The sequence below is a fragment of the Microcaecilia unicolor genome, chromosome 6 (assembly GCF_901765095.1).
Source record: "Microcaecilia unicolor chromosome 6, aMicUni1.1, whole genome shotgun sequence".
In the NCBI taxonomy this organism is placed as follows: Eukaryota; Metazoa; Chordata; class Amphibia; order Gymnophiona; family Siphonopidae; genus Microcaecilia; species Microcaecilia unicolor.
Window position 1 is genome coordinate 147,782,175 of NC_044036.1, and position 26,226 is coordinate 147,808,400.

The 26,226-nt window shown below is 45.2% G+C and overlaps 1 protein-coding gene across 1 annotated transcript in view; it reads right to left on the reverse strand.

The window, feature by feature from the left end:
• Positions 1 to 26,226, reverse strand: part of TAFA1 (TAFA chemokine like family member 1) — a 394,848-nt gene that overhangs the window by 51,392 nt on the left and 317,230 nt on the right. Inside the window, exon 4 of the mRNA XM_030207877.1 lies at positions 21,780 to 21,920. Coding sequence (XP_030063737.1) covers positions 21,780 to 21,920 — 141 coding nt within the window. The remainder of the gene's footprint in view (positions 1 to 21,779; positions 21,921 to 26,226) is intronic.

Consider the following 26,226-nt stretch of genomic DNA (forward strand, 5'->3'; position numbering starts at 1 on the left):
GAGTAGACTCATTCTACAATAATGCCACAAAACAAAAACATCTACGACCAAAATTAAGACTTTTTTTTTTGGCTAGAACTGTTTCAATCACAAATAAGTGACCAAATGTTGTCCTAAATGATCACTAGAGGGATTAACAGCAACAAAGAGAGTCCAAATCTCCCGTAAAAAACACCAGAAAACAACAAGAACGGAAGATGTACAGAAAGACCAAACTAAAATCACAGATGTAAAAAAGCCAAATTCATTTATTAAGACCCTACACGGTCCATGTTTCGGCCAAAGAGGCCTTCTTCAGGGGTCTATGGATTGGCATATATAGATATTCTTCCAAAGGTTCACTCAAATTAAGACAAATCTACTGATGCTGTCCAAATGATGCATGAACTACAGGGTTCATGCATCGTTTGGACAGCATCAGTAGATTTGTCTTAATTTGAGTGAACCTTTGGTCTTTCTGTACATCTTCCACTAGAGGGATTAAGACATAGCCCCCTTACTTCCCCAGTGGTCACAGACCCCTTCCCACTCTCTTAAGATATGACAGTACATATCAGGTTCTATGACAGCTTCAGACAGGATGGCCAGTCTTATTAGCGCAGCAGGCAGGTCACATGAGTAGCCTAGTGGTTGGTGCAGTGAACTGTAGAGAAAGGGACTCATGCCCATATCCCAATTTAACTGGTACATTTGTGGTGGGAAGTGTGAGCCCTCCAATAACCACTAAAAACCTACTGTACCTACATATAGGTGTCGCCTGCAAGCTTGAGGGCTATTGTAGTGGTGTACAGTGAAGTACAGTGGATTAAAGAAGTATAAATCTACAAAATAAATGATGAATAGTGCATATCTTTATGTGATATACACATAGGTGTACCCATGGCAGAGGCTAGGTAGTGTTGCAAGATACATGCGTATATTATAAAATGCATGTGTGCACGTAAATTTAGATGAAAAAATTATACTTGAATTGAAGCAGGTATATTTTATGTCACTGTTCTTTAATGCAAGGCCCGGGGGCAAATGGCAGCCCCTGGAAACCTCAAGTACAGCCCTCATCATCCATGTTCAGGCTTGTTTTTCAGTCCTTAGGTTTTGTCTAGACTGGACTACTGTAAAGTTGTTTTTGTTGGGTGCACTAAAACATCTTTGAGACGATTACAGATTGTGCAGAGTACTGCAATAAGACTGATCTTTTCCTAAGGTCTCTCATGCTTGAAATGCATTAGCTCCTGGTTGAAGCAAGGGTCCTATATAAATTGGAAGTCATGGTTTTCAAAATATTATATGGAGGGGCTCTACCCAGGGGCATAGCCAGAAAATAGATTTTGGGTGGGCCTAGGCAAGAACTAGGTGGGCACCAAGTGCTCTCTCCCACCACAAAAAAAAAATCTCAGCTGGTGGAAAAATGCTTCTTTCCACCATGTGCAGGTACCGGTATCGTGGAGAGTAGCGTTTTTGTTACCATCAGGGGGAAGCCTTCAGCTGGCGGAGCTTGGGATCCCCACCAGCTACCACTAAATATGTGTTATGGGCCTGAGCCCTAAGTGGGTGGGCCCTGGCCCACCCAGGCCCACCTGTGGCTATGCCACTGGCTCTACCTTATATGATTGGCCTGGTTAATCAGCTGTTAGGTCAAAAATTGGGTCGACTACGAAATCAAGTTTTTTTTTGTTATCCCACAATGAAGAAGGCAATATATGTTAAATTCTTGACTTCATCTTTTGCATATCAAGCTGTGTCTATGTGGAATTCTCTATCTCTAGAAATTAGAAGGACAAGTAATTATCATATTTTTAGAAGGTTGTTGAAGACATTTTTATTTTGGAAATATATAGTACCTGGTTCTTTTTAAGTTTTTATAAATTGATAGATTTATGTATTCATGTATTTTCTTTTCCAGTGTCATTTTATTATCAATTTGAATGATTGGTTCAATTATTGTCAATATATTGTAATCCACAGTGAACTATCTATAAGGTATTTACGGGCTATGTCCTGTATAATGTAATGTAATTCTGGCTGTTTTCCTACTACTCTCTGCCTTTCTAACTAAGTTCATGACAGGAAGAGGGACATGAATGGGAGGAAGAGTCACATGCTTGAAGGACAAGACATTTCTCAATAGGTGAAGAGAATGTATTTGGAAATGCCCACCTCCTTGAAGATATGCCCAATAAACAGTTTGAAGGTGAGCTGGTGGGGTTGATGTCATTAACACACATTGGTCAGCAGTGTTGTGATCTTGCATGGTTTGGTGGCTCTTCTTCAGCTCACTGGATCCAAAGTGGCCCCAGTTTAAAAATTAGTGAAGACCACTGCCTGGGATACATGTCAGACCTCATAGACCTACCAATCAGAAACATATCCAGATCCACATGAACATACCTAAATCTCTACTACCCAAGCTGCAAAGGACTCAAATACAAATCAACTTATGCATCCAGTTTCTCTTACTTAAGCACACAACTATGGAAAACGTTACCTAAAACCGTGAAAACAACTTATGACCACCTCAACTTCCGGAAACTACTAAAAACTAACTTGTTCAAAAAGGCATACCCTACCGATCCAACTTAAATGCCTGGATTCCGCAACACAACAAAATCACAGCACGTAATGGCCACAACAATCTCCTACGCGCCACGATTCCCGATATGTCTGTTCCACACGAACCATATCCTACCATAACATCACTTTGTATTTGTTTACACCGGAGTCTGTAACGCCTCTCCGGTACTATGTAAGCCACATTGAGCCTACAAATAGGTGGGAAAATGTGGGATACAAATGTAACAAATAAATAAATAAATTTATGCAGTAGCTTTTAGGGAATACATCTTGCCTTTATAAAATAGATGCAACATATGACCAAAGGCAGAAACTTATCTTGTTAGTTAGAAAGGACAAACATACCAATCTTTAATCCCACCCCTAAACTTTTTAGTTGCTTATGCTGTGTTGGCCAAAAATATTGATAGGACAATGGCCCCAGTGGCCCACCCCATTTCAATTTGGAAATTACCTCAGGATAAAATACCCATAGTCATTTGCTCCTCGTTCACTTTTTTTTTTTTTTTTGCTGTGGGTACTGTTTCTGATCAAAACAATGCACATATTTCATTTGTTGTTTCCTTCTCCACACCAATATCTTCCAAAGTACGCCAGTGCTAGATGTGGGTTTACCCAAAGACACTTTGGAAATTTTCAAAGAACCCATTTTGGCAGGCAAAACCTCTCCTTACATGTGCACATTGAAAAATCATTGCTAAGTGGTGAGTTTTGCCTTCTAAAGCAACACTAGACTACAGGAATCTGCACATGCCGTGTCACACATGGTAATTTAATTCACTGGGCAACAACTCAAAATACAGTAGATATTCTGGCCAAAGTTTTGTAACTTGATCTCTTTTTTGCCTCAGGGTGTCCATTGGCAGCCAATTAAGACATTTCAGTGACCTTACAGATTAGACTGTTAGCTGCATGTCAAACTGTCACAGTCCTCACAAGCAGTTTGCCTCCAAAGATGTGATGCTGAGCCTAGCTCACATACTTAAATGTATGGTTTCAAAAAACATTTAAATCCAGGAATGCCAAGAGCAAGGCAGATGTAGATGTTGACCAACTTGCTATACTATTAGTCTACTGATGCTGTGCAGATGGAGAGTGAAAACATAAATGAATACATTATAAATCTTGCTTTTCCTTGGTAGAGAAGATGACAAATCAAGACAGAATGAAAAATAAAGCCTTTAGATAAAATCTTTAAGTGGACACACTTGAGTTGCAAGCTATTTGCATCAATGAGAAGATGAAACAGTGGTTTTCCATTATGCTGCAGGAAATAGATGTTCACTAAATAACTCCTTTAACTTTCTTCTGGCACCTATTGATTATATTCAGTAGAAATTAAGAGTAGAAGGCAATTAAGTTTAAAATTTAATGGCGTTACGCTGCTGTTAATTTACTGCTTGATCCGATCAATGCATCTCACAGGATAACCATCTATTCATCCTCCTAAAAAAATCGTAATAATCACAGATAGCAAAAGAAGCAAGGAAATGGATAGAAAACCTTTTTTCATAATATACACAACATTCAAGATAAAATGTTTTCATAAAGTACAAATTAGTTCATAAATTAGATAACCTTGAAATTAGTTTATCTAGGAGAAAGTACTAGCCATTGCTACTTCAGATTAAGATTTAAATTGAACTTACAAGCTGTTCCATAGGGGCATAATTGTCTCATATCTATGGTTAGTTGATTTTAAGTGCAAACCCCCAGGTTCTTTACAGAGTGGCCAAATTTGGGCATTGATCGCAGATGTGCACGACAACTAGTCGATTAGATGCTATCAATTATTGGAGTTAATTGGCACTTAATTGACGCTAATTATGAGTTACACATGCTTTTGCCCTATGCTATAACAATCACACCTACATTTCATAGTCCGTAACTCAAAAGGGGGTGTGGAAATGGGAGGAGCATGGGTAGGACAGGGGTGTTCCCAGAAATTAGGCACAATGTTATAGAATACCACTATCAGTTGGGCGTGAGCATCTAAACAAGTTTTTGGCAGGTGTTAAGTGCCCATGTCCAAAATTAGGTGCAAGAAGATCTAAGCTTGTATTCTGTAAAGTAACACTGGGAAATGTGCCTTTTACAGAATACTAGCTTAGAGCAGATCTTAACAGTGTCTAATTGTGGGCACCATTTACTGAATCTGGCCCAAAATGTCATCGCCATCACTCAATAGTGACATCTAGTGGCTGCCTTAGAAGCTTATCTCTAGAGGATTTTGGTGGGAACTAGAAAGCGTGTTGAGATCAACAAGAAGAAAAGGTCTGTTGCCACTAGGAATATGCATGTGTCACAGTTCAAGGAGATGTGAGCCCTTGGACCATAGCTGCTGAATATCCCCCGAGACCATCCAAACAAAAAGTGGGGAGGTCAGGGGCAGTGCTGAGGGCGGCACTAGAGAGGAGCCCCAGGTTATGTGGGTGCCGGCAATATTTAGTGCCGGCACCTGCACAGCTAAGCGGCTTCATTTAGGACAGCTGTGAATATTGGGCCAGCTCCCGACTAACTTTTTTTTAAAATAAAAAGGTCCCTGAGCCCCCTCCCGCCCCCTGCTAATGTCCCCTCTTTCCCTCCCCCAGCCAGCATTAAGACTCCACCCCCTGCAAGACCCCCCGCCCCCGGGCTTACCTACTTCCCTGGTGGTCCAGCAGGGTCACTGGGGTCAGGAGAGCAGCCACCTCAGTCCTGCCCCCTTGTGGCACCTCTGTAAAATGGCTGCCACAACCTCTCGCAGCAGCTTGCAATACTACACAAGTACAAGTACACAAAAGGTTGCAGCAGCCATTTTACAAAGAAGCCACAAGGGGCAGTAGCGAGGGGGCTGTGTTCCTGACCCCAACAACCCCACTGGACCACCAGGGATGCAGGTAAGCCTGACTGAATATTGGCCAGGCCTGCACAAGCTCTGGCAGCCTGCGCGTCCCTAATTATCCCTCGATATTCAATGCCAGTGTTCAGACATGGCATTCAAACATATTTTTTAAAAAGGCTGTATGGGGTCCTTTCACTAAAGGGCTGCTGGCAATCCGGAACTACTGCTGGCCCAATGCGGGTGCCAGCGGTAGTTCCACGCTCAGCATGTGCCATTTCTGACATTATTTATTTATTTATTTGTTTGTTGCATTTGTGTCCCACATTTTCCCACCTATTTCCAGGCTCAACGTGGCTTACAATATTCCGTAATGGCGATCGCCATTCCGGCATGAGGAAATACTATTTGGTCTAGCATTAAGTGGTCAAAGTGAACAAGTAGATTAGTATTCAAGTATAGAGTATTCATTATCAGGATAAGAAATAGAGTGATGTAGTGTTACAGTTCATTCGTGACAAGTTGATGAGGCAATCAGGTATAGAGTTTGGTTACGTCCAGTTCTGGTATAGGTTTCGTTGTCTGAAATTTAGGATGGCTTGTTGTGGTATGCCTTCTTGAACAGGTTGGTTTTTAGTGATTTTTGGAAGTTTGTTAAGTCATGCATTGTTTTTATGGCATATGGGAGCGCATTCCATAGTTGTGTACTTATGTAGGAGAAGCTGGATGCATATGTTGAAAGTTCTTTGCAGCTGGGGTAATGGAGATTCAGGAATGTGCGTGAAGAACTTATTGTATTCCTGGGTGATAAGTTTATGAGGTCTGACATGTAGACCAGGGCCTCGCCGTGAATGATTTTGTGAACTAGAGTACAGATTTTGAACGTGATATGTTCTTTGAGTGGGAGCCAGTGTAGTTTTTCTCTTAGGGGCTTGGCGTTTTCAAATTTAGTTTTTCCGAATATAAGTCAGGTCCGATTTTCTAGCGCAGGGGTAACCCAGTGGTAATCGGACAGTGCCGCAAGCTGCCTGGTTAGCGTGAGAGCCCCTTATTGTCACCTCAATGGGTGGTGATAAATGCTCCCCCCCCAAATTGGCCGCGCAGAAAGTGCAAACTTACTGCATGTCCGTTTCTTTCTTTTTTTGCCTTTTTACCCACTGCGGTAAAAAGGGCCTTGGTGCACGGCAAAAACAGCCACCACAATCAGCGCAGGGCCCTTTTCACCACAGCTTGGTAAAATGGCTCCTCTGTTGGCAGATCCTTTTCTAAAATGGGGCTGAATACGAATTAATCCGGCACTGAATATATGCATTAATTTAAAAGAGGTTGAGGCAGCCATTTTTCAGAGGTGCCACAAGGGGCAGTAGCGAGGGGCATACATTTCAATGCCTCCTCTGAGAAAATTTACTATATGTTGTACATATGTTTGAGTTACAGAGGAGTAAAATGTGTTTTTTCCCTTCTTTGCAGATAAAGTCATCTGAATTCACCAGATCAAAAAATATGAATTGCCTGCTGAGATTTCAGTGGTGCTGAAGGAGGACAGGCCCATAGATTTTCCCTGGAGTGTGAAATAATTCACCAGCCTGACTCGTTATTCATACAGACAGCACATTAATAATATGGAACCCAAAGATATCTTATCTAGGCCATGGCACAGGTAGAGGGATGAGAAGCTGGCACGTTAGATTTAAAATAACACTTTTTTCTTTCTAAAGGAATAAGAAATGATTGAAGGAACTTTTATATGGAGTAAAAAGGAGCAGGGCTTTTGATGTCATCTAAGGTATATGTTAGATCAATGGAAAATATTGACTTTGTGACTATGAGAGGCTGGCCTGATTTAAGTATTTTATATTTAGGGGTCTAGTCATTGAAATATACAGTGGAAGGATAGTCTAGTGGTTTAGAGAAGTGGGCCAAGATCCAGGGAAATCAGGATTCAAATAATGATTCTTCTGATGCTCCTTGTGTCCTTGGTCAAGTCATTTCATCTTCTGATACTTCATATACCCACCTAGGTAATATAATGAATGACAGAGACAGAAAATAGTGAAAGAACAAAGCAGCCACAGTTAAAGGGGAGGGGCACCCACAAATAGGCCGATGGCTAACGAGGCTGAAGAAAGAGATGGGTGGAAATGGGAGAGGGAAGTAGAAAAGGGGGGCAGGGGGCAGAGGAGGGCAAAAGACAAATAGAAAGGGAGGGAAAAAGACTGTGAGGGAGACGGGAAGTAAAGGGTTAGATTGGAAAGAAGCAACGGAAGGGTGGAGCACAGACAGCAAGAGAGGAAGCTGGGACGGAGAAGAGGGTAGAGAAGGCAGAACAGAATGAAGCTCCCCTTCCCACCCTCCCAAGCAAAAGATTGTCGCAGCAGGGAGCACGTACGTGGTTATTTAATGCAGTCAGAGCCGGGTACACAGCCCAATGCCAGTTAAGAGTTTGCAGTTTATGTGTAAAGTACGATAATCAAGCAAAAGTTGAGCTATGAAAGTTACTGTCACACGCATATGGATAAGTGAGGAGGAATGAACATTGGACAGTGTTGTCTCCTGGCTTACACGGTCAGGAGGCTATGGGCAGCAGAAATTAAAATCAGTAGAAGCCTTTCCTTGGATGGGATAGGCCAGAGAAGAATGGGTACCTCTGACAGCACATAAAGAGCAAACAGGATGCTTAGATGGCAAAACATGTGGGAGACAAAGTCCACACTGAGCGAAGGCTCTGTACCGAGTTAGAAAGTTCAGGTTCTCCAAGTTATGCATTCTGTTAAGTAATGTACAAGCTGTTTGAAGCTATACGAAGCACTATAATTTACGTTCCAGGCTGCAACCTTAATACATTTCCACAGTATCTCAAAAGGTGTTGTCTGATTCATGAGCAGTGCTGAGTGCCCAATGTATGACATCTCTAAAAGACAGAGGATAAAAGAGGGAAAGGATTACTGGTATTACAATTTCCAGTTGAATACATAAGAGCATTAGAATAGCCATACTGGGTCAGACCAATGGTCCGTCTAGCCCAGTATCCTACTTCCAATCCAGGTCACGAGTACCTGGCAAAATCCCAAAGAGTAGCAAGATTCTGGAATCCCGAAGAGTAGCAACTGCAAGATTCTGGAATCCCAAAGAGTAACAAGATTCCTGACTCCATACTCTTATTCTAGGGATAAGTAGTGGCTCTTCCTATGTCTATCGCAGTCCACAGTGAGCCCAAACCTGCCAGAGAACAGTTTAGAGTCTGAAGCTGGGAAGTATTCTAATCAGTGCACTTTTACCAGTAAAAAAGGTGCCGGTACTCAAATGCTAGGCCACCCGTCAGGGGTGAGGTGATCACTGAGGGACCCACCCCATAATAGCCAGGCCCCCTGCAAGCAGTCATAGAATCTATGACACAGTGGCATAGCCACAGGTGGGCCTGGGTGGGCCGGGGCCCACCCAATTAGGGCTCAGGCCCACCCAACAGCAGCACATGTATTAGCGGTAGCAGGTGGGGATCCCAAGCACCACTAGCAGAAGACTTCCCCCTGATGGTAATGAAAACGCTATTCTCCAGGATACCAGCACCTGCGCCTGCTCAGTTTTCAGTGCGTGCCTGCTGCAGACTGCTAAGGTGGAAAGAAGCGTTTTCCGCCAACTGAGATTTTTGTTTTGGTGGTGGGTGAAGGGGAGAACACTAGGTGCCCACCCACTTCTTGCCTAGGCCCACCCAAAATCTGTTGTCTGGCTACGGCCCTGCTATGACAAGGCAGAATTGGTGTGTACAACCTGAGCTCTTTCATTAAAACTTGTGGTCCATGAGTCAATTTTAGCACACAATGGAAAAGGTGCCAGTACTCAGTACCCCCTCAAAAAGAGCCCTGATTGTAATTATTGGGAGATCTTTGAGTAAAGTAGGTTTTCAGGACCACCTTAAACTTCTGCTATCATGATTTCAAGTGCAAAAGTAAGGAAAGAACATTCCAGAAAGATGGAGCCACTACACTAAATATAGAATCCCATATGCTGTCTAATCTGAAATGCTGGTAAGAAAGGACCAAAAGGAGGTCTTGCTGTGAAGATTGTAATGTTCTGGATGAAACATATGGGACCAGTAGATGTGCCAAGACTAAAAGTAGACCAATGAATCTAGTGTAATAAGTGCAAAGATCTTGAATAGTATTCTAGCAGAAACCAGCAGCTAGTGCTCAACTTTGAGCAATGGTTTACTATTATTTGGATTTTGCTCACACCTTTTTCAGTAGCAGCTCAAAGTGAGTTTCATTCAGGTACACTGAATCTTCTGCTCAGTGTGCTGCTGCGGCTAGGAAAGCAAATAGAATGTTGGGTATTATTAGGAAAGATATGGAGAACAGGTGTGAGGATGTTATAATGCCGTTGTATCGCTGCATGGTGCAACCTCACCTTGAGTATTGGGTTCAATTCTGGTCGCCGCATCTCAAGAAAGATATAGTAGAACTGGAAAAGGTGCAGGGAAGGGCGACAAAAATGGTAGCGGGGATGGGACGACTTCCCTATGAAGAAAGACTAAGGAGGCTAGGGCTTTTCAGCTTGGAGAAGAGACGGCTGAGGAGAGACATGATAGAGGTATATAAAATAATGAGTGGAGTGGAACAGGTGGATGTGAAGCATCTGTTCACGCTTTCCAAAAATACTAGGACTAGGGGGGCATGCGATGAAACTACAGTGTAGTAAATTTAAAACAAATAGGAGAAAAAGTTTCTTCACCCAACGCGTAATTAAACTCTGGAATTCGTTGCCGGAGAACGTAGTGAAGGCGGTTAGTTTGGCAGAGTTTTAAAAGGGGTTGGACGGTTTCCTAAAGGACAAGTCCATAGACCGCTACTAAATGGACTTGGGAAAAATCCACAATTTTGGGAATAACTTGTATAAAATGTTTGTACGTTTGGGTAGCTTGCCAGGTGCCCTTGACCTGGATTGGCCGCTGTCGGGGACAGGATGCTGGGCTCGATGGACCTTTGGTCTTTTCCCAGTATGGCATTACTTATGTACTGCATATTTCCATGCCCCAGAAGGCTCACAATATAATTTTGTATCTGAGGTAAAGGAGGATTAAGGGGGTCTTTTACAAAAGCGAGCTAACGTTTTCAGTGCACACTAAACGCTACAGACGCCCATAGAAATATCTGGGCATCTCTAGTGTTTAGCGCACTCTTATTAGCACGTCTTTATAAAAGGGGACCTATGTGATTTGCCCAAGATCACAAGGATCAGTGCTGGATTTGAACTAGGTACCCCTGGATGTTGAGCCTAGTGCTCCAACTACTAGGCTAGATTTAATTTCAAGCTTAAACTGATGTTTTGGATCAACTGTAAATGCTGTATTTTAATGTGCATTAAAACACCTGATTCCTATTGCAGAGCATTAATGCATGTTTTTTTGCTGTTAAGGCAGGCTCCATTATTGGCAGTGGGTCTGTTTCCTAACAACATAAGTACATAAGTACATAAGTATTGTCATACTGGGAAAGACCAAAGGTCCATCGAGCCCAGTATCCTGTTTCCAACAGTGGCCAATCTAGGTCACAAATACCCGGCAAGATCCCAAAAATGTACAAAACATTTTATACTGCTTATCCCAGAAATAGTGGATTTTCCCAAGTTCATTTAATAACGGTCTATGAACTTTTCCTTTAGGAAACCGTCCAAACCTTTTAAAAACTCCACTAAGCTAACCGCCTTTACCACATTCTCTGGCAACGAATTCCAGAGTTTAATTACACGTTGAGTGAAGAAAATTTTTCTCTGATTCGTTTTAAATTTACTACATTGTAGCTTCATCGCATGCCCCCCAGTCCTAGTATTTTTGGAAAGCGTGAACAGACACTTCACATCTACCTGTTCAACTCCACTCATTATTTTATAGACCTCTATCATATCTCCCCTCAGCCGCCTTTTCTCCAAGCTGAAGAGCCCTAGCCGCTTTAGCCTTTCCTCATAGGGGAGTCATCCCATCCCCTTTATCATTTTCGTCGCCCTTCTTTGCATGTGCTAAAGTAACAGTAATACATGTTAATGTATTCACACAGATTACTAAACCTGGCACTTACAGACAGAGGAGATACTTAGTGCTCCTGAAAGTAATGTACCTTCAGCTACCAATGAAAAGGCCTAAGCTAAATTCAAATAAATCAAAGCTCGCTTGCACACGCTACTGCAGCACGATCAATGTGCTACTCACTCAAGGGTGCAAAGCCTTCAGGGGTTCATTGTTAGAAGGGGGCTGAATGTCTTAGCTGGATAAATTTTTACCTGCTACAGCAACTTCAGTCAATTTTTCATCACATTTAGCCAGCCACATTTTTAACTAAAAAAAAAACATCCTAGGCTCAATATTCAAAGTGATTTAACCAGGGAGGAGGGGTTCCTGGCCGGTTACATCGCTTGTGAAGGGTTATCCACTGATATTCAGCGTTACTTAGGGGCCATTTTACTAAGCTGCGGTGGGTATAAAGGTGGAAAAAAAAAAAAGAGATGGCCGCACAGTTCTGGCCATTTGAGGGGGAACACTTATCACCACCCATTGAGGTGGAGGTAAGGTCTCCTTTGCTAACCCAGCGGTAACCGGGCAGTGCGAAGTGCTGCTCGATTACCGCCGGGTAACTGCTGCGGTAAAAATTAAGGAACAGTTTTCTGTAACATTGAAAATGGCATGCGGTTGGGGCCGGAACTACCAGCAGTATCCATGATGGGCCAGTGGTAGTCCGGGGTTGCCGTGCGGCAAGCCTTTAGTAAAAGGGCCCCTTAACGGATTATTGCTGCTGAAAATCAGCACTAACCGCTAAACCCATAGCTGGGGATTTTGTAGGTGGTCCAGGGGCAGAGTCTGCACTTCAGTACGCAACCACCTAAGTTAACCGGACAAATTGGACCACATAAAAGCCAGTCCTATCATTGCCCAGTTTCACATAGGTGGTTAAGTGCTGCAACCTCACCTTTGCTGGTCTCGGCCTATACAAGCCGAACCATTCTGTACAGCAGTGGCGTAGCTACGTGGGGCCACGGGGGCCTGGGCCCCGTAGATTTGGCCCTGGACCCCCCTGCCAATGACCCTCTCGACCCACCTTCTGCCGCCAACCCTCCCCCGCTGCCGTCTACCTTTGCTGGTGGGGGACCCCAACCCCCGCCAGCCGAGGTCCTCTTCTTCCTTCGTTCTGAGTCTGATGTTCTGCACGTTGTACGTGCAGGACGTCAGACTCACAGAAACAGAATGAAGCCTTGCAGATCACCTCGAGCTCTGGACCCCCCTCCTGCCGAAGTCTGGCTACGCCCCTGCTGTACAGTGCCAAATAAGGCACTTAATCAGATAAGGGATAGGCAGCCACTCAAAACCTGGATATTCAATGCCAATACCCAGGCATGGCTTGGCATTGAATATCCAGGCATCACACTGGTGGCAGCCAAAAAATGCTGATTGACGCTGGCTGCATAATTACTCTGCTAAATCTAGCCAGCTAAAGCTTAGCAATCTAGACACAGAAAGAGCTTTTCCGTAAAACAATTTTGTGCCCAATGTGGGGAAGATTCTATATATGGCACCTGGAAAATCCGTGCGGGAATCTTTTTCACTTAAGCGTATTCTATAAACTTTAGGTGTGGTACATCGAATATGCTTAGTTGATATCCCAGTGCCTAAAACTACGTGTGTCCATTTACACCAATGAAAACATGGCGTAAATCCCTGGATGTAGATTTACGTGGACTGGGCCATATTCTATAGCAATGTGCCTAAATTTGGGAGTGCCCATGAAGCACCCATAGCCATGCTCCTTTCAAACTGAGTGCTTTAGAATTTAGGCGCAGTACGTTACAGAATACACTTAGCGAGTTATGCGGATAATTTCTAATTATTGCCAATTAGTGCTCATTATTGCTTGTTGAATGCTGTTAACGCTGATTAGGCTGTTAAGCCAATTAAGTTATGGAATTGTTATGGAATAGATTTAGGCGCGGAATGCTAGGCATGGTATACAGAATCTGGCAGTGTGTGCATAAATGTAAATGACTGAAACAGTTGCATATACACTGTACTTACCGTATTTTTCGGACTATAAGACGCACCGGACCATAAGACGCACCTAGGTTTTAGAGGAGGGAAATAGGAAAAAAAAATTTTCCTTTTTCCCTCCTCCAAAACCTAGGTGCTCCGGTGGGTCTTGTCCGAGTTCGGGATCGCCCTCCCCCCAGCCCTGTCACCACTTCTCCCTACTCACGTCACGCGATCTTCCCTGGTGGTCTAGTGACGTCGGGGCAGGAAAGAGCCCCCTCTTTCCTGCCCAGCGCGCTGCTCTCCATCCTCCTGTATGCAGCCTGATGGTCTCGGCGAGATTCAAAATGGCCGCAGAGAATTGAAGTCTCGGCGGCCATTTTGAATCTCGCCGAGACCGTCAGGCTGCATACAGGAGGATGGAGAGCAGCGCGCTGGGCAGGAAAGAGGGGGCTCTTTCCTGCCCCGACGTCACTAGACCACCAGGGAAGATCGTGTGACGTGAGTAGGGAGAAGTGGTGACAGGGCTGGGGGGAGGGCGATCCCGAACTCGGAGGGCGGGTGGCCAGCCAGCCAGCCAAATCTACCTTCGGACTATAAGACACACACCCCATTTTCCTCCCAAATTTTGGGGGAAAAAAGTGCGTCTTATAGTCCGAAAAATACGGTAAGTAGGCATATACCAGTATGCCAGTAGAGAATCTACGAACGTGGAGAACTCAAAGAAGTCCCACAGATAGTTACAAAGCAGCAGAGGAGTGGGTAAAAAAACAGGAATCCCAGAGTCTGGATCTTAGTAAAGATGAATTAAAATTTTATTATACAGTATATTGACTCACCAGTATGCCACCTAAGTGCTATTCTGTGAATACATGACTATCTTGGATAGCATGTATTTACAGAACAGCATAGGTGAGGCATAGGCACGGCTCCCACTTGCTCACAGAACACATGTCTCTGCTGCATTTAAGCGCCCGCCCTTATGCCAGTCTATGGTTGCTGTAAGTTTTGACACCTAAATGTTAGGTGCATCGATACTGAGTTATGCTAGCACTCTATAATGGAATGTAGCTCCTACCACCTGCCCTTAGAATGCCTAAATGGAGATGCCCAGGTAGCTCAGCTTGGGTGCCTAAATGTGACAGGTATTTATTTATTTATTTAGATTTTGCTCACACCTTTTTCAGTAGTAGCTCAAGGTGAGTAACATTCAGGTACACTGGATATTTCTCTGTCCCAGGAGGGCTCACAATCTAACAGGCAGATGATCAAAAGCAAACGCCGGCGCTAGAGGCTGTTAGAGCCATACTAGCGCCGGCGTTTGCTACCACCCCATGATCAGAGCCCTCGAGCACGTGAAACAATGTGCTCGAGGGCTCTTAGCACAAGTAGCATGCAAATGCATGCTAATCAGTGCTTAACGCATTCAGCCCCAATGATCAGCGTCTAGCATGCCAAAGATTGGATCGCTGGCCGCGACAAACCTACACTAGCGCCGAGCTGGCGTTAGGGTTTGCAGATCATTGGGGAGGAATGGTGAGCCATGTCCAGCATGCATTTGCATGCTCGCAGGCCCCCATTCCCCCCTACAGCAAACCTGACAGCGAGGGCAGTTGAGGACGTCCAAAATTTGGACGGTTCTGTGACGGGGCAGTTGAGGACGTCCAAATTTTGGACTGTTCTGCAATGGGCAGTTAAGGACGTCCAAAATTGGATGTTTCTATGAGAACGTCTTTCTCATAGAAACATCCAATTTTGGACGTCCTTAACTGCCCATTGCAGAAACATCCTCAACTGCCACGTCGCTATACCTCCGACACCCCCTTGAAATTTGGCTGACGCTGCAACAGGGCAGTTGAGGACATCCATCTTCCGATTTAAAGATGGGCGTCCTTCTCTTTTCATTGGTCTCCAGCCCAGACCTGTGAAACAAGTGCGGGAGGATTGTGCTGAGCACATGCTCAGGCGCAATTCTCCCGCACATTGAACCCATGATCAGAGATAATTGTGCTGCTTAAATTTGCATGCATTATCTCTGATCATAGGTCTAATAGTGCCCCGTGCTGTTCCAGCACTATTTTAGAGAGTTGTTTGGAACAATGCGGGGCTTTTGATCATCTGCCTGTAAGTTTGTACCTGAGGCAATGGAGGGTTAAGTGACTTGCCCAAGATCACAAGGAGCAGCGGTGGGATTTGAACTGGCCACGTCTGGATTGCAAGACCAGTGCTCTAACCACTAGGCCACTCCTCTATTGGCTGGCACTGATTTTTAATGTTCCATCCTTTTCTCTAAAGGCTCCCCCACCCCTCTCCCAGATCAGCAATCTTACCTCCCAGTCATCCAATCTCACACAAAAATTATCCACCCGTCTTCCTTCCCAAACAGTTGATAAACAGAAATGTTCCCAGGGGGCAACATGTCTCAATTCTCCCTAGCTAAATAAATGAAATAAATACATTTTTAGCAGAAAGAAGACAGCCTGCTATTGACAAGGCGCAAATAACAGAAGATGAACTAAAGGTTTCACAGACCCTTTAATGGCACCCAGCATTTATCATCACCCAAATGAAAATACTTGACATTTTTTAATCTATAGTTTTTCAAGTGTTGTTACTTGTTTGTACTAATAAGGGCATCTGTTTGCTTAGTACTGCCTATTACTGCCTGATTGCCCATGGCAACAAGAAACTGAAATAAGTGATTGTTAACATGTTCTCAAATAAATACATATACAGTATGTGTTAATTAGGCATATTAGAGAGACGTGCAGTTTCATAGTTCTACTACTACTACTTATCATTTCTAAAGCGCTACTACACGTAATCAGCGCTGTACACTTCAACATGAAGAGACAGTCCCTGCTCGACAGAGTTTACAATCTAATTAGGACAGACAAACAGGACAAACAAGAGATAAGGGAATATTAAAGTGAGGATGATAAAATATGGGTTCTGAACAAGTGAGTAAGGGTTAGGAGTTAAAAGCAGCATCAAAAAGGTGGGCTTTTAGCTTAGATTTGAAGACGGCCAGAGATTGAGCTTGACGTACCGGCTCAGGAAGTCTATTCCAGGCATATGGTGCAGCAAGATAAAAGGAACAGACTCTGGAGTTCTACCAAGTTCCCAAGAGGGGTGCACATAGAGCAAGAAAGATGTGTTCCTTTCCAAACTACTTCCTCACTATCCTTCTCCCACTCTCTCATTCACACAAAATTTTGGGCCCATGTTCTGAATTTAGTCCTGTGACCAGCAGTGTGGTACTCTTTGCCCAGGACCTGCTGCATTGGCTTCTATTTCTGTTGTTCTACTTCTCCTCACTCATATCCAGTGCTTGCCCCGGTCCCGACCTGCTGTGCTGTTGAGGAGTAGTATGCTCCCATAAAGGAGCAGACACACATTAGATGGCAATGTTTCAAAGGCCATATGCCTGGGAACACCTACATCTTGAAAGGGGTGAACTCTCTGTAGCTAACTGGTCAATATTCAACCAGTGGTGGTCAGTGTTTGTTTTTTTTTTTAAGTACTGACTGCTGCCAGCGAAACCAAACCCAGGTTGAATTCCAGGCCATTTCTACACACCAGCACCAGGGCCGGTCCTAGCCCCCCCCCCCCCCCCCCCCATCTAGCATCTTCATTCTCTCTTCTCCCACCCTGAACACAGCTCCCTGCATCACCTCCATATCCCTTTCTCTCTGAGGATCCAGCAGAGGGTGGGTCGGTCTCTGGGTTGGAATCACTCTGTACCCCCAGGATAAGGTGTAGGAGAGTCTCTTACGGACACACTGCATTCCGCAGGCCATATCATTCCCAGTCCTATTCCCTTTCCCTCCCCTCTCTCCCTTCTATCTCTTAGGGGGGAGGGTGTCTGGGCTGCAACTGTTCTCTATTAGGGTCAGTCTCCTGTACCCCCAAGATAAGGTGCATGAGAGTCTCCTACCTGCACACAGCCTTCTGCAGCCATGTCTCCCTCTCTGTAGCTTGGAAGATTTTGTGGTTTGGGACCAGGGTTGCCAGCTGGGAAAAATTTTCCCAGCCCCAAACGAGCCGTAAACCCACCCAAAAACCGCCCGTAGCCAATCCCCATCTCCCGCGTCACCGAACCCTGCGTCACCAACCCCGCCCCTGCATCACCTAACCCCGCCCCCACGTCACTAGCCCCGCCCCTATATCATCCCTGACGTCAACCCCGCCCCTGAAAGGCTTCTATTGGTCCACTTTGGACCAATAGAAGCCGCGAAAAAGCTTCTATTGGACCGAATTGGACCAATAGAAGCCCCGGAAAAAACCGCTGAACTCGCACAGCGGCGACAGGAAAACCGCCCAAAAAACCGCATCCCGCGGCCGGCGAAATTTTCCCACCGCCACTGGCGAAAACCCGCCCAATTGGGCGGTAAAACCGCCCACCTGGCAACTTTGTTTGGGACTGGAAAAGAAAGCAGGGTCTGCAGTTTCCTTTTTACAATGGCTGCTGCCTGGTTGCAATGCAGGCTGGGTGTGCTGCAGGGTAATGAGAAAGGAGGCTCCAGTGCCTGCGAGGGAAGGGGGAGGATTTTCTCTGGGCGGGCGAGGAGGAGGCTGTGTGTTATTCAGGGGACTCTGGAGGGCATTTGAGCTGAAGCTGCAGCATGAACATCTGTATCCCTGGAGACCCTGCAGAATAAATCCTGTGACATTGTCTAAGAACATAAATCCATCTAGCCCAGAAACTACCGCTAACAGTGGCCAGTCCAGGTCACAAGTAACCGGTCAGTTTTTGTGCACTGTGCAGGCTAAGGCTTAAAAGGTGAATGCAAAAAACAACTTACTTTACTTTTTATGTCTGAGACGCAGACGCGAAACGCTTCAGGCTTCACTTCGAGCAGGGGAGGGCTCAGGGCTGCAACCGGAAGGCGCGCACAAACGAAGGTGCCGCAGGGGGAGGAGGCGGCGTTGTGACGTCATCGTAGAAGGAAACAAGGCTGGGCAAGAGCAGTGCCGCAGCGGGGGAAGCCGAGAGAACCGGCGGGAAGGCGCATGGGCACTTGGGCAGACAGGCAGGCAGGCCAGAGAGAGCAGAGAGGACACCCCCCCCCCCCCCCCATTGGTTTGCACCGTCCCAACCCGGTTGCGTCGTCGAACAGCTGGGTGGGGCGCTGGGAGGGGGGCGCCCTTGAAAGCAGGCGCCCCCTCTGTGGCGCTTACCGCGCTTACTGGGTTTGACTGGCCCTGACCAGCACTGAATATCCAGGCATGACAGGGCATGTGCATGCATAGAAGCCAACTTTTCATAATTATCGGGGGTGCTAAGCCCAGTGGAAATAACCCTTCTTTGGACACATACAAGGACTTTTCTCAATATTAGGGGTGCTCAAGCACCCATCGCACCCACAGAGTCGGCTACTATGTGTGCATGTTACTTATGTGGACTGGAATTATGGGATGGTATGGGTTATAAATTTTTTTATATAAATAACAAAAAATATACCCTTATTTTAGCGCTGATTGGAAGGGTAAATAACCATTTTCCATTTACCTCTTCCATCTCATTCATGGTGTCGTAATAGCCTCTGTGATACACCCTTTGTCTTCTCTTCTTCAAGCTTAATAACCTTAACCTGTTCAACTTTTCTTCATGAGGAGCAATTTTGTGGACGAATACAGAGGCGGTATGATGTCTCCATTGTATTCCCCATTCCTATCCTGTAATTCCAAATAATGGGGCCTCTTACTAAGCTGCATTCTGTGTTAGTTTGCCATCTGCATGCGCTAAGTGGGTGCTCTTTAATTTTTTAAATTTTGGGGGGAGTGGGTGTGTCAGGGGTGGAGAATGGGTGTGGATGTGCTAATCAGCTAGTGTGCTGACATTACGGCTGCACTAACTGGAAAGCATGTCGAAAATAAGGAAATAAGGAAGCCCTTAGTGCCTCCTTAATAGGAGGTGGTAAGTGCTCCCATGTTAATTTTTTTTAAATGGCCATGCACTAACGCTAGACAGCAAAACAGAAGAAACAATCCTGGCAAACAGCAAAGATAGCAGACAAGCACAGCAGGAGCGTAGCCAGACAACAGATTTTGGGTGGGCCTAGGCAAGAAGTGGGTGGGCACGAAATGTTCTCCCCCTATCTCTGCTGGTGGGAAAACACTTCTTTCCACCTTAGCAGTCTGCAGCAGGCATGCGCTGAAAAATGAGCATGCTCAGGTGCCAGTATTGTGGAGAGTAGCATTTTCGTTACCATCAGGGGGAAGTGTTCAGCTGGCCGAGCTTGGAATCCTCACCAGCTACTGCTAAACATGTGCTACTGTTGGATAGACCTGAGCCCTAAATGGGTGGGCCCTGGCCCACCCAGGCCCACCTGTGGCTACGCCACTGAAGCACAGTGAAGATGACTGTGATAAAACAGTCAATGATGGTGCTGTAGTCAACTTTTAATCAAAGTAAGGCACGATGCGACACGGGTCTATGTTTCGGCCAGATGGCCTGCATCAGGATTCCAAATGCCAGTGATGGTAATGAGCTCTGATTTCTAAGCACCATAAATGCTAAAAGTTGTGAATGATGTTGAGCGTATTGAACTGCCCCAACGCGATCAGAGTACAGTGTTGCTATTTTAACTAGCGAATGTGAAAGCGAGTGGCTACAATATACACATCATTCACAACTTTTAGCATTTATGGTGTTTAGTTATCATCAGCATCTGGACTCATCAAGAACTAATGCTAACTTTAGCACATGGCCATATATTCAAGAAATACAAAAAAAGCTCTTTTTGATAGCCACACTGGAAATGGGCTTAGTGCATGCGAAAGGCTCACCATAGGGCCTCATTATATTTGCCTTTTGACCACTGCTACATACAGTTGAAGCTTTCCATGCATTATCTACAATGACTCCAAGATCCTTTTCCTGGGTGGTGACTCCAACCATGGGACCCAGCAAGTGCACTTATGGTTAAGAATCATTTCTCCCTATGTTCAAGTTTATTATTTTCTATCCCGCCCATCAAATAAATGTCTGGGCAGCTCACAACACACAGAGTCAGCTCCTATACTCAGGGAGGAAGAATAGTTAGTCCCACTGTGGGGACTCCAGTGCAGAAAGTACATCTGTAGCCCTGAAGCCAACAAGTCTTCTGTATCATGCAGGTAATGTCATCTGAGGAAGAGGATGCGGCAGAGACTGCTAAGGGAAAACTACAGTGCAGTATGATCAAAAAGATATTTAAAAATCCCAGGGCTCCAGTATGGCAAGGTGTAGCACTGCCACTCAGTCAGATGAGATTTGTATTTTTCTCCATGGACAGCTAGTACCACTGTGGATATAGGAGCCTGCTATCCACAGCAAACACGTTACAGGTATGCAACTTGATTTTCTACTGCAATTGAAAAGTGTATTAATGTAGTGTACTAAGTAATGCTTAAGTACCTAAAAGTTCTCTGTAAGAGGGATAATTTTATAATTATTTTTTCCACGGGTGAACCCTGTCTTTCCCAGGGTTAGATGCTTATAAAGTATGTTTACGGGATCTTAGATTGTAAGCTCTTTGAGCAGGGACTGTCTTTCTTCTATGTTTGTGCAGCGCTGCGTATGCCTTGTAGCGCTTTAGAAATGCTAAATAGTAGTAGTAGTAGTAGTACATGCTAAGAGTACATCGAAGTAACAACAAGAAGTATCATACAACCAGAAAATGACAAGACATGACCAGTAGGGAAGAGGGTAGAACTACAATACAGGGAGAATAGAAAGGCAGGAGAGAGGGGTAGAAGCAGTGACGATCCTTGGTTGGCTGCCACCCAGGGCAGATCGCTGCTGTGTTTCCCCCCCCCCCCCCCCCCCCGGCGCATCACCCCTAAGCCCCCCCAAGTGCATTCTTCTTACCTGCTGGGGTGCTGGGAGCAGACGCGCGACTGTTGGCTCTGCTGGTTCCCTGCTCCCTCTGTCCCAGAACAGGAAGTAACAGCAGAGGGAACAGGAAATTGTTGGAACTGACAGCTGCATGGCTGCTCCCTGCACCCCTCCTGCAGTGTGCACTCTGGGCAGACCGCCCCCACCGCCTCACCCTCGGTACAAGGTGCATCAATAGTGCAAAAGTCAGTTCAGTACTGCTGTCATGGGATGAGATGGAAAACTTAGGAGTATGCATCAGTGAAAAGGAAGGTCTTAAGTTCTGTTTTAAATGTTAAAAGCAGGGTGTGGTTTCGCAGAGATTGTGGTAGTTTATTCCAGAGTTCTGGAATTTCAGCATACAAAATTTTGTTTGACATTAAGACGCCCAGCCCCACAGTTTCTCAATATCCTGCACTCCTGACAATCTGCTCACATTTTAACAGCTTGGAATAATTTGGGTCATCTGCAAATTTGATCACAAAGAAAATAAGTTATTATAGCCATAATTTACTTGCCATCGACGCAGGAAGGTCTATTTCGGGTTGTCCCAGCCACTTTCCCAGGTAGACAGGAACATTTTACAGTTTGCGACCTTTCCTCGATTCGATTCTTATTACAGCATCTGTGTGCCGCTATAACTTCACAAGTTCCTCCTTCTGATAATAAAAAAATATTGACACTCTGATTAGAAATTAATGCAATGTGCCTTCATCAACTTGCAATTGTATCTCTGTAAAAGTTGGAAAAGTGTTAGAATGAAAAGGATTAACTCCTATTATATGCAACTTTGTGCAGTTATTATAATGATTTAGATAAAATAGAATTGAGAATTCATTAACCCTAAGGTACTGGAAATTCTGCACCAATTACTCCGTTTGATATACACTACTATTGGTTGTCAGTTCAATGCTGAATTAAATTTAAAGTTTCAGGAGTCCTTTTACAAAGCTGCGCAGAAAAAATGGTTTGTGGTAGCGTAGGCGCGGGTTTTGGGCATGCGCTGATCCATTTTCAGTGCACCTGTAAAAAAAAGGCCTTTTTAAAATTTTTTGCCAAATGGACCTGCGACAAAATCAAAATTGCTGCACATCCATTTTGGGTCTGAGACCTTACCGCCAGCCATTGACTTAGCGGTAAAGACTCACATGGTAACTGGACGGTAATGACCTATGCATGTCAAATGACACTTGGCATGCACCGACACACGAGTCCAAAAATAAAGAATATTTTTCGGACGCATTTGTCGAATGCACGCCAAAAATGAAGTTACCGCAAGAGCCATGCAGTAGCCGGGCGGTAAGTCCATTTTGGAGCAAGTTGGGTGCGTGTAGACGCTTACGCAGATTAGTAAAAGGGGCCCCTTAGTGTTGACACAGAGTATATTATGAGGAGGCTCCTTCTGTGCTTGCAGCATTGGTAAAACCTTATGTTTCCGTGCTGGGGCCCTCTGAACATTCTGTAAAGATTAACGCCGGTGCTAGTCCAGCGCTAATTGGCACTAGCACCAGCGTTAGGTTCTGAGCATTAGCCCACACATTTATTTATGTTTTAGGAAATGATGAATGAAATGTGAATATCTGTAGCTGATGATATGTCGTGAGGTTTAAACTCACGGATTGTGAAACTGATGTGTTCACTGTGTCCCGCGTGATGGTGTTCAGTTTCCTCTCCCCCAAACTCTCCTCTCCTGCTTTCTTGTCCCTTTCCTCCTGTCCTAAAGCTAATCATCCTCTATCTATTTCTCTTTGCTGTCCTAGTGGAATTCTTTTCCCTGTTTACTATTATATTATTATATAGATAATTTGTCCATCTGCGTCCCTGGATGGCTGGCTGTCTAGGTTCATAACTGTATGCAAATGAGTTTACGTCAGCTCGCCTCCAGCGTTCCCTTCCCTCTCAGTGTCCCGCCCTCGCAGAAAGACGAAATGACATCAGAGGAGGGCGAGACACATAAGAAAAGCAAGGGAAGGCTGTAGGCGACGCAAGCCGAGCCTGCCGCTGCTGTGACCTCAGGTATGGAAGGGAGGGGAGGATCGCTGGACATGGATGAGATGGGATGGGAGGGCAGAGGAGGGGAGGGGAGAATCTCTGGACATGGAGGGGAGGGGAGAATCACTGGACATGGAGGGGAGGGGAGAGAGACAAGAAAACGCTTAGCCTTCCTAGGGCCCGTTTCATTTGTTCCGAAACAGGCTTTTTTGCTTGTTATATTATATTGTGCAAACTGCTTTGATGGTTCTCCTGTATATTAAACCTCTAAATAAATTTGGAAACTTGGAACTGTGTTGCTAAAATGATGATATTTTCTTGTACAACATCTATATTGGCTAATTCAAAATTTTTATCCATTTACAGGAAGGTGCTGTGCTCTGACTGTACTTGATCACCGATGCAGCTGTATAGCCAAAACATAGCTGTTAGGTCGTTTTATATATGCACTTCATCATCTATTTCTATTCCTGGAACCTTAACAAATCACTATAAAGATATCTTTGCTCCTTTTTACACATAATTTATAGATCCAAAATTATCCGCTCAATTGCCTTACAACAGAACTTATGCAATGGACACCAACAATTACCACATAAGTGCTTAGAATAGGACCTGACTGTATTTTGTGCAAATGCTATGATATGTTCTGCAACTTTGCAAATTTGCAAATGAATCTCAGCATCTAAGTGAGCAGTGGCGTAGCTATGTGGGGCCACGGGGCCTGAGCCCCCGTAGATTTGGCCCTGGACCCCCCCCTGCCAACGACCCTCTCGACCCCCCTCCCGCTGCCAACCCTCCCCCGCCGTCACCGTGGGCTACCTTTGTTGGCGGGGGACCCCAATCCACGCCAGCCGAGGTCCTCTTCTTCCCATGAAGGCTTTGTTCTGTTTCTGACATCCTGCAAGTACAACGTTTCTGTGAGTCTGACATCAGAAACAGAACAAAGCCTTCGCGGGAAGAAGAGGACCTCGGCTGGCATGGATTGGGTCCCCCACCAGCAAAGGTAGCCCACGGCGACGGCAGCAGTGGGGGAGGGTTAGCAGCGGGAGGGGAGTCGAGAGGGTCATCGGCGGGAGAGGGAGTCGTCAAAGTTGGTGGCGGCGGTGGCGTCAGCAATGGGTGGGGGTGGGGGGTCGGCGACACCAGGGAGGGGCTAAAATGTGCCCCCTCACCTCGGACTCTGAACCCCCCTCCCGCCGAAGTCTGGCTATGCCCCTGTAAGCGAGCATTACTTCAAGTTCTGTCTTAAGTAGCTGCACCGAGGGGCCCTTTTATAAAGCAGCAGTAGAACTACTGCGTATCGTGCGCCAAATCAACACCACCGCCAGGTTAGCGTGCCCACCCGATGGCAATTTCGAAGTTGGCATGCGCTGTTTCCCCCGTTAGAAAATATTTTTCTATTTTCTACCACAGGGGGAGATCCAGACCATAATCGGCAGCACAACCATATTGACGCGCTTTGTATGAGTACCATACATGTAGTACGTGAGCCCAGACCGCTAAGTCAATGGGTGGCGGTATGGGCTCAGGCAGGTAATAGCCATGCGCTACTTTTAATTTTAGTTCATGGCCACTTACTGCCCTCACAATTAAAGCCTTTTTTCCCCAGCCGCGATAAAAACTGGCCCAGCGCCCACACTACTGCAGGCCACTTTTTACCGCAGCTTAGTAAAAGGACCCCTAAGCTTGTGAGTTTCTTCCTGCCTCTATTACAAGCATATTTACATACTATTCAAACATGACATCCTTATAGATTGTGATACCTTTAAAAAGGATCAACCAGGTAGTGGGTGGCGGCCACAGTAGCCAGGACCAAGACTGGCGACACAGAGGGCGCTGGACTGGCGGTGGGGGGGGGGGGGGGGCCCTGCCTCCACTCCGTGGCAGAAGGGAAAGGCCTCGGTGCAGCTGGGAACAAGAATGCACAAGGTTCACCCAAGGAATCTCAGAAAGACACGCCACTGGAAGCCAGAGGAATGCGTGCAAGTGGCAGGACGTGCAAAAGAAGGGGAGGATGGTCTCCTGGCGGTGGGGCGTGCGCGGGAGTCCTCAGGAGAGGACCCGAAGAGGTAGGGAGGAACCACTTTGCCTGAATGCCGGACTGGCCGGCCCGCAAAAGTGCTCCCCGTTCAGGTCTGATGTGCCAAATTGATCGGTGATGAGTGCATCAGCTTTTGAGACCATATAAGTCTCTTCAGGTACATTTTGTGGTCTCAAAAGCAGGTGCACTGAACATCTTTTGATGTTGTTGGTTCTTTAAATGCTTTAACAACCTACAAAGACTTTCGTTTTACTATACAGGAACAAGGCACGGCACAGACAGAGACCAATTCACTGAAGTGCTCGTTAGCTTATCCGGTGTGCATCTTTGTTTTAAATAAATGGAAAAGTTGTAATCAAAGAGCACAGTGCAGTGGGTGAACACATCGTACAGATTCAGCATAAAGCCTAGAATGCTGTTGTCTTCTTGGCAGGAACTGAAGCAGCATAAAAGCAATGCACCCAGCTGTTCTGGAAAAGAAGCACTAGCTATAATGAGCCACACCGTGGCATAGACTGAAGAGAGAGCACTAGGATTTGAAAGCATTCATTTGATTACATTGAGCTTTACCCACACTCCTAGTTAGATCTACTACTTCCAGCATTAAGAGGCAGTAAGCTTTCATTGAAGAAGACTTCTCATTAGACAAAAAGAGAGTCATTTAATGAACCTTTTTTGCATGTAAAATGCCTCTTATAAAATTAGGAGGAAGCAGGAAGCAAAAAAAGAGCAGATCACAAAGATAGTAACCAAATTGTCCAATTTATTCACCACGCTTGTAAATAATAAATAAGATAAAGTTAAAAGCATGAGAAAGGCCATGTTTTACTCTTACCAGGGCTGTGTCAGGGACTTCAATAACAAAACCCAAAGGTGATTCCACAAAATATCCCCTTACAGAAAAGCAGCAAAAAAATCGTGTGGTGAAT